Below are 8697 nucleotides of genomic sequence, written 5' to 3' on the forward strand. Positions count from 1 at the left end.
CGGTTTTTTTCATGCTTATAAACATACTTGCTTGTTTTGATGCCAAGTTTTATAGCTTGGGAGGGTCTTAAACTAGTTACACAGCTAGGAAAACAGAAATCTTTTAAGATGCTTTAGTCAGGAGTGGTAATTGAACACCAATCTCTTACTTAGCAAAATAGCAGCATTGCCAAACATTTTCAAAAGAATATGTCATGCAAGATATGACTGTAAATTATGTGTTTTGCCTGGTGGCAGCAAGAAACTTCTTAAATATCAGTGAACCTACTTTGATGCCATGAGAGCTGATCCTTCAGCTAAAATAATTTTGTGGGTTGTTTGACCCTACGGATTCAACATTCAGTCTTCACAGACGGGTCCACAGGGCTTCTACAGATTTCATAAGGTTACCTGTAATCCTTATTCCCTCATCCTCCCAGGTGGTCTTGGTACCGAGATCAGAAGAGAACTCAAATGGCCCACTGGTGCTGCTGTCTTAAGTACTTGGGTCAAGTATCAATCATGATATTTTTCTTCTTTGTATTTGCACTTACATGCTTGCTGAGCCGGAGTACCTGCTTCTGTTGTATGCACATGTGGTTTTTTCCACTTGCATTTTGGCTGTGGAAGATGGGTTGAAGGCTCTGTGCCAGGGTAACGTATGCCATGCAATGTTGGCTAATCCCTTCTCATTTCAAATAGATTTGTGAATAAGGGGGTGCAGTTTAAACACATTGCAAACCCCTGAAGCCTTAGTGAATCCTGAATTTTGCCATCTCGACTATTTATAGAACACTCTATGCCTATTCTAAATATATTTTCCTCAAGGGGACCTCATCTCAACCCCTTGCTCCACAGCTTAAATTGAAGCAGCAGTGCTACTATGATCTGTTAGCAAAAATTCCTTCTCTAGCTCTGTGGCAGAGCTGCAAATGTTGCTGATCCAGGCCGAGAAGGGGAAATTCTGTGCCAGGCATAGCTTGAGGGTTTAGATTTAAACTCTACAGCCAGCCATATAGAGAGATATTGATGATATATTGGATCATTTCCTGTAGCCATCGCCTGATTATTTTTAAACATTCCTCCTCTGCTGGTAGGTCTAGAGGAAAGGGAAAACCAAGTAATTTTGCGGCAGTCTTCAACCTTGCAAACTAGGCAAGTGAGCACAAAAAACATTTTCTTTCTAGAGGAAGTACAAAGAGTGTTCTGTGGGCAGAAAGCATTTTCTATTGCAAAGGTGCTTGAAATTAGTGTTTTCTTTCTCTGCTGTAGAGACGAGAAATGTCTCTTCTGCAGAATTACCTGCCTGACAGTGCTTGGAGAGCTGTGCCTCTGACTATGGGATGGTTCTTCCTGAACTGTTTCCTACCGACCAGGAGCAGAAACCTCTTCTTTGCTAGCTGGCATCTTGCAACCTGTCTGGCAGTAGAGTGGACTCTGCAAGCTTTGCTTTGTGTTAGTGAAGGCAGAAGTGCTGTAAGATAGTATAGAACGAACATTGCAGGAATGGGTCCTACTCTCACCTGGCTTTGGAAGTTAGTCATACCTGTTCACTGTTATTTTCCAGCCAGATGAGCATGGGAAATTTAGAAAGCAGAGCTTGACTCCCACTTGCTGTTGATTGAATGTGATCAGCCTATCAACTCTATTGCTTCTGCATAAGGGAATAAGGATCTCTTCAGGCCAAGGAAAGCAACTCATCCCACAAGAGAACCTGTAGTGGAGAATCTCTGCCTTTTAGAAAATTCATACAATTTGCTTTTTCAGTCAAAGTCTCTAGCTGTGCCTAGGATAGAAGTTTCAGTGCAAAGGCCACACTGCAGAGCTTCACAGGACATTTTTCATCCTTCACATTTGAAAATATTTATAAAAATATATCCTTTATTGAATTCTGTAGATTTGAACTGCTTCTTCAGTAGGATAGTTGTATTCAGTCTGCCTCTTTCAAAAGCGTCTGCATATCTGCGTGGCAGATGCTGCATATCACAGTCCTGAGTGAAAAATTTTGGGTCAGTGTAGAGGCAGGATGGGCCATCATGTCTCGACATATCCTGAAAACTGTGCTGCTCCACTGTAATGATCGGTACTGACTTGTGTGCTCAGAAGAAAGGAACTGCTCCCTAAGATGTGATTGACCCAGGCTCTACTTAGACTCAACTTACAACTGGGGTGTAAAGCACCAAGGCTGCCTTGCACTGGTTCAAGGTCAGGATTTGGAAGCAGTGTGTCACTAGTGTCTTCAGGAGTCATGTCAATTTATGTACCCATTAGAAATTCCCTTCTTTCTGGGTACAACGAAGAAGTGACTTCTGCTTACTTAGCCTCAGGGATAGAGAGGTCTGTGCAAAGTTTTGCCACTCCATAGATCAGGGTAATGTAGCTCACTGTGTGTCTAAGCCTCAGAAAGTGGTTTTGAGGTTAACAGAAGCTTTTCTTGGTTATTACCCTTTAAGGGTGAATGGGGCAGCATGTGGCAAGATCACATAGTGGGATTAGCTCAGGACTTAGCAGGAAGAGTTTCATAGCACTCCTCCAGAGCTATTTCCTTCTCTTGCAGCCTCTGGAGCTTGTGCCCTTGCCTGCCTGGCAGGAAAATCGTGCCAGCTCAGTGCAGCAAAGTAGACTGGGTCCAGTGCCCTTGGAAGCAAGGAAACAGGTAAACTATATGTAACAAGGATTGCACAGTTGCCCATAATATTTCCCCAAGATACATTCGCCTTCACACACTGGCCTCTTCCTTGGGTCTTCAAAGGAATCAGTATCAGCATAGCTTTAGATTTTGCTCCAGTCACTGCTTACTAGCACATGGGAGGGTGCAGGTGAGACTCTCTGAAAACACTGCAGTGCCACTCAGCCTAGTGCATCACCGTGCACCTTGGGGTGCTGCTGCTGTGGTCTGCTAGGGAGACCCGCTCGGTTCAGGCAGTGTCTGTGATCTCACAGGGATACATTAACTCAGGAAAGGCTCTGCAGTACCTGGGGCTGTACCAGGATGGGTGCTTAGACTCCAGTGCTGGTCATTTGTGTTAGTGTTCCAGTAAAGCAACATTCCTAATGTGTCTGTCCGTGGTTCCTGGGCTGACAGTGTGATTGGCATCTTTCTGGCTCACCTCATCATGCCTCTGGCTAGGTTATTCCCACTGATATCTCTCTAAGACCAGCTTCCTTGCAATGGAAGATCTCCATTTGATCACTGTTGATAGAAACAAACTATAGTGCCTTTTGTGGTCTATGTGTGTTGTCTGAACTGAGGCTGTGAAAGAATCAAGAACATTTAACCACAAGACAAACACCAGGAGCGAAATGTCAGAAGCACAGTGCAGAGCTCAATTTTGAGCCTAATCTGATCACTGAATGAGGTGCTAATATCTCAGCTACTGGGTGGAATCTCGTAGTCTGCTGTTTGCATTCTGTTACCAGAGTATAGTGGTGTATGTAAAATACACAGTGGTGCAGGCAGTGCATGGTGAAGGAAAATGTCTGGTTTTGGTGATGAAAAATCTGTCTTCACATCTGAGCTCTGGGGAGCTGATCAGATATTTTATGGCATGATACTGTTGTTACAGCTTGAAGAAGCAATTTCAGATCTGGCTTCTGTAATTGCCTGATCATTTAACCTGTCTCCATTCCCCCATAAGAAGAGGACGTATTGCTTTCATTCATGTTGCCTTGTTCATCAGTAAATGTAAAGCAAATTGTAAAACCAGACCTGCTTAAACTAACATTTGTAGCTATTCTTTCACTCACACACAAACTAACCCTCTGATGCCTGTCCAGCTTTTTTTTCTTATACAAGAGAGAAAATCAGAACAATGAACCAATTAATATTGTCTTTTCCTTTTGAAGTGTTGGGGAAGCATTTGGATACCATGCAAGTGAGCAACAATATGGTGAAAAACTGTTTTAGAGATAAACTTAGTTGTGGAAGTAGCTTTGCTGTGTTTTACCTTTGCTGCTTTTTTCCCTTGCTCCCGGTATGGTGTTTAGGATGGACTTCCCCCATTCCCAGGAATGCAGAGAAAGCCCTGCCCTGAGTCAGGTGGAACTGAAGGTTGGCTGAGTGCTGGGCCAGATGTATGTCTGTGTCGCAGAAACAGTGATGGATACTTCTGGTTGCTTTTTTTCCTGCTGGGTATGGGATGGGTTTTAATCTTGGTTAAATCCTGTATCCCTGTATCCTTCTCTTGAAAGGACTTTTCTTTCTTTTGCAGGCATGGTTCAGAAACTTGACCAGAAGCTGCCTGTAGCCAACGAGTACCTACTGCTTTCGGGTGGTGTGCGGGAGGGCGTGGTGGACATTGATCTCGATGAGCTGAATGTTTATGCACGAGGCACAGACTATGACATGGACTTCACCCTGCTTGTGCCCGCACTGAAGCTGCATGACCGCAACCAACCAGTCACGTTGGACATGCGCCACTCGGCTTTGTGCCACTCCTGGCTGAGCCTGCGTCTGTTTGATGAAGGAACTATCAGCAAATGGAAGGACTGCTGCACCATCGTGGACCATATCAATGGAGCTACCAATTATTTCTTCTCTCCAACAAAAGTCGCAGACTGGTTCTATGACTCCATTAGCATTGTCCTCTCTGAGATCCAGAAAAAGCCCCAGCGAGGGATGCCAAAGGTGGAGAAAGTGGAAAAGAATGGGACTATCATATCCATCATTTTGGGAGTGGGCAGCAGCCGCATGCTGTACGACATTGTCCCTGTGGTGTCCTTCAAAGGCTGGCCAGCTGTGGCCCAGAGCTGGCTGATGGAGAACCACTTCTGGGATGGGAAGATCACAGAGGAGGAAGTTATAAGTGGGTTTTACTTAGTGCCTGCGTGTTCCTACAAGGGGAAGAAGGACAATGAATGGAGGCTATCATTTGCCAGAAGTGAAGTGCAGCTGAAAAAGTGCATCTCTAGCAGCCTCATGCAAGCCTATCAGGCCTGCAAAGCTATCATCATCAAATTATTGTCCCGCCCCAAAGCCATTAGTCCATATCACTTGAGAAGCATGATGCTGTGGGCTTGTGACAGGCTACCAGCCAACTACTTGGCCCAGGAGGATTACGCAGCCCATTTCCTCCTGGGTCTCATTGATGATCTCCAGCACTGCTTGGTCAACAAGATGTGCCCTAACTATTTCATCCCACAGTGCAATATGCTGGAGCACCTCTCTGAAGAAACCGTCATGCTGCACGCGCGGAAGCTGTCCTCGGTCCGCTCAGACCCTGCCGAACACCTTCGAACTGCCATTGAACATGTCAAAGCAGCCAACCGGCTAACGCTGGAGCTCCAGCGGCGAGGCAGCACCACCAGCATCCCCTCCCCACAGTCAGATGGAGGGGACACCAACCAACCTGATGACCGATTAGCCAAAAAGTTGCAACAGCTAGTGACTGAGAACCCGGGGAAGTCCATCTCTGTCTTCATTAACCCAGATGATGTCACAAGGCCCCACTTCAGAATTGATGATAAATTTTTCTGAGCTTTCATCAATGTTTCTTGGGATTTTTTTCTTCTGTTTCGTTTTTAAAAAACTCTTGCAGTGTGCAAGATTTTTTCCGCTTGCTTTTCCTTGATGACTTAGTCTCTTGTTTTTTACATATCCAGCGTAAATTGGATCTGTTGAGAACAATCTGAATAAATCATAATTCCTGGTTCTGCAGGACGGTGCAGATTTTGAAACAGTATATTAGTATTTCATATGCGGCTTTGATTTTTTTCACCCACCCAGCCCCATTATCTGTGAGTAGTTTCTAAAGGAGAACATGCACCATAAACACACATGCCACAGTGTAATGAATTTTTTTTTCAGGCTTCCATAATTTATGTACTTTTTTGGGCCTAGGGAGGGGGCAACTCATCTTCCGTGGCTTCAGAAATTCACTCCTTTTTCCATGAGCTTCCATCACCCCAAAGAAATGAGGAGAGACTCTGGGTTGGAAAGCACTACTGGTAATTTGATGAGGCCAAATCTACTGGGCTGAAGCCCAGTTCATCTGTTCTTCACACTTCTCACACTAGGGGATAGAGTTGACTTTAAAGAAGATGATGATGCAGCTTTTGGAGGAAAGAGTTCTTTCTGGTTTGATCTACTTTTTGAATGTAATTGTTCATAATTGGACTTTGTACAGTCCAGAGGGTTGTTTCTGCTGCTTTTCCATGCGGAATAAGGTTACGGAATGTTAGTTTTAGTGTGTGTAATTATTCAAAGCCTTATTTAAATTCTATTAAAGAACATACCATTATAAATGTTAATTGCACTAATGAAATCTCTGCCATTACCTCAGTCCCACTGTTTGTGTTTCTTTCATGAATTAGCATCTGTTATTAGGTCTCAGTGTTGCAGATTGCTTGAGGCCCCTCAGTTCTCATGGTTTCAGGTGATTTCTTGATTGTCTTTTGTAAAAGGCTCTTTCTTGTTAGCCCTGCTATGTGTGAGAAGTCAGATTTTTTGCATTGGCATATTTCTTTGGATGCGTATTGTGTATTGCAGTGCATATTGCATTAATATGTATTGCATGTTGTTGAAACAGGTTTACCATTAGATAAGGATGTAATGCTAAAGCAGTGGTATGTGCAAAGTGAATCAGCCAGACCTCGAGCAAAGGAGCTACCTTGCTTCTGTAATGCATGTATTAGGCCTGATCCTTTATGGCTGTTACCATTCCCTTGACTCCTGTGGACTTTCTGACTTACCCTGGGACATATGAGATCTTCCTTTGGTCTCATGTTTGCAGAAGTTGTGTTTGTATGTAAACTTGCGGTGCAACAGTAGCCTTGAAAAACACATACGCTTTCCTTTTGTGTGTAGGGTAAGATGTACGGTAACAAGGGTTAGTCTGAGCCAAAAATAATTCTAAGAGTTCAAGGGTAGAGTGGCTTTTTGTGGCTGGCTGGCCAGTGACTGATATTTAGGCCTTAAATCAGCAATTTGGGCTTACTGATTATCCCAGAGAAGCTGTTTTCATCCAAACTTGATGCATGTTTTGAAATGTGATTATTAGAGCAGGTTGAAGTACTGTTTAAATATTTGAACAGACAAATGAGGCGCCTATCTAGTAAAGTCTAACAGATAAAAGTTGTGTATGAAAAATGTGTCACTTTTTCAGGCCAGCCTTTCTGGTAAAGAAACCAGGCTGGTGGAGCAGCACACCAGCAGCTTTGGAAACTGCTATATTAGATGGCAGAGAGGTTTTAATACCTGATCTAGTGCCCAAGACATGTCTTAAAATGAAACTTTGGCTCCTCCATCCCTTGGGCATGTTTGAAAACTTCACCCCATTGCTGTAGCCAGGATGTTCTCATTTACCTGAATTTACTGGTACACATTTATGTGAGCCTGAAGAAGCTCTCAGAAATTGCTGGCTAGGTGGAGTGGATGAAAATTTAACTTTAAAGCACAATTGGCTAGTGATTGTGAGCCCCAGTGCAGCTGCAGTTACAGTCTGGGGAAGGACGTGTATTGACTTCAGAGGAAGAACTGGGTCCTACCAGTGTGGCTATTGCCAAAGATGAGTCTCCATTTAAACCCGTGTAACCTGCCTGGGGAAGCAGGAGAACTGGCTGGGAATCCTCTCCAGAAGTGCTTGGAAAATGCAGATTTGTTGAAATGGTCTTTTCCCCAGTCTCCAGGACTTCTGTCTGTTGGAAAAAGAATCTGGAATCCAGGATGAAGTTTCCCATCACCACATGAAAGAGATCTGCTCAGCACAAAGCAGCAGTGCCCTGGCAGGCAGAGTGCTTTCCCGGGAGTCCCAGCGTCCGTGTCGGTGCTCCTGAGTTATGCAGAAACACAGCCTTCCTCATGCCAGTTCAATGTCCCAATGACCAGCAGTTTGACTAGGCCATGTCAAGCTCTGGTGTGTGCTCCTTTTTTGGTTTTAATTAAAAAAAATAATATTTCAAAAAGTATCTATCTTGTTCTTCCTGCATTATGAGGAAAATGTGTGTGTGTTGAGTTTTTTTGTAAGGAAGAGGAGGTTTGGTTTTCTACTGGACTGGAAAGAAATTTCCCAGGTAGGTCAGAGAGAATGTGCTATCCTTTGCGTGGACCATCTGTCTTCCAGGGAGACAGAATCCTAATCTCCAGTAGGTTTTGAATCCCTAATATTTGCTTCTTCACACATATTATAACTCAACTTAATGAAGGAAGTTGCCAGCCCAGAGGGGTGATGTGTGCTTTTGTATATTAGCGAACACTGAAGGCTCTCTTTTCTTCCTGTCCTATTGTCCCCTCTTGCCTTTGAGTATATACTGGGACACACTTGCAAAATGCATAGGTCTTTATGTGGGATTTCATAGTGAGAGGGTTTAGACATCAACAACTATTATTCTTCACTGCTTTCTAAATATTTCAAGGGAACCACAGTGCTTTTCCTGTTGGGGAGTTCTTCAAAGGCTTTCATACTAGCATTTTAGAGCTCCTAGCCCCGTGGGGTTAAAGACTTGGCCAACCTGACAAACAATGGAGTAAGAGGGAATTTGCTTTAAATGAGCAATGTAGTCAGTCTTTCCTACTGATGCCAAGAGGAGGCAAGTCAGTGCTGGGAGCCTATGTCTGAATGGGAGCTTCAGTTCTGCACCCACTGCTATGGGGGCTAAGATTTTTTTTTTTTTTTTGCTTTTGCAAAGCCTGATGGCTTGTCGCTCTTGGTGAATGATGTTGCAAAACAACTGGAACAATTAGTGAGGGGCTGGCTGCACATGCAAGAATGTAGGTCTCAT

General features: G+C 43.9%; 1 protein-coding gene across 1 annotated transcript; it reads left to right on the forward strand.

The window, feature by feature from the left end:
• Nucleotides 1-4192: 4192 nt before the first annotated feature.
• MB21D2 (Mab-21 domain containing 2) lies at nt 4193-6225 on the forward strand. Its single transcript, XM_009870014.1, has one exon. The coding sequence runs from the start codon at nt 4193-4195 to the stop codon at nt 5453-5455; it is 1263 nt and encodes a 420-aa protein (XP_009868316.1). The 3' UTR covers nt 5456-6225.
• Nucleotides 6226-8697: the final 2472 nt, after the last annotated feature.

This window comes from Apaloderma vittatum, unplaced genomic scaffold (genome assembly GCF_000703405.1).
Source record: "Apaloderma vittatum isolate BGI_N311 unplaced genomic scaffold, ASM70340v1 scaffold14185, whole genome shotgun sequence".
Lineage (NCBI taxonomy): Eukaryota > Metazoa > Chordata > Aves > Trogoniformes > Trogonidae > Apaloderma > Apaloderma vittatum.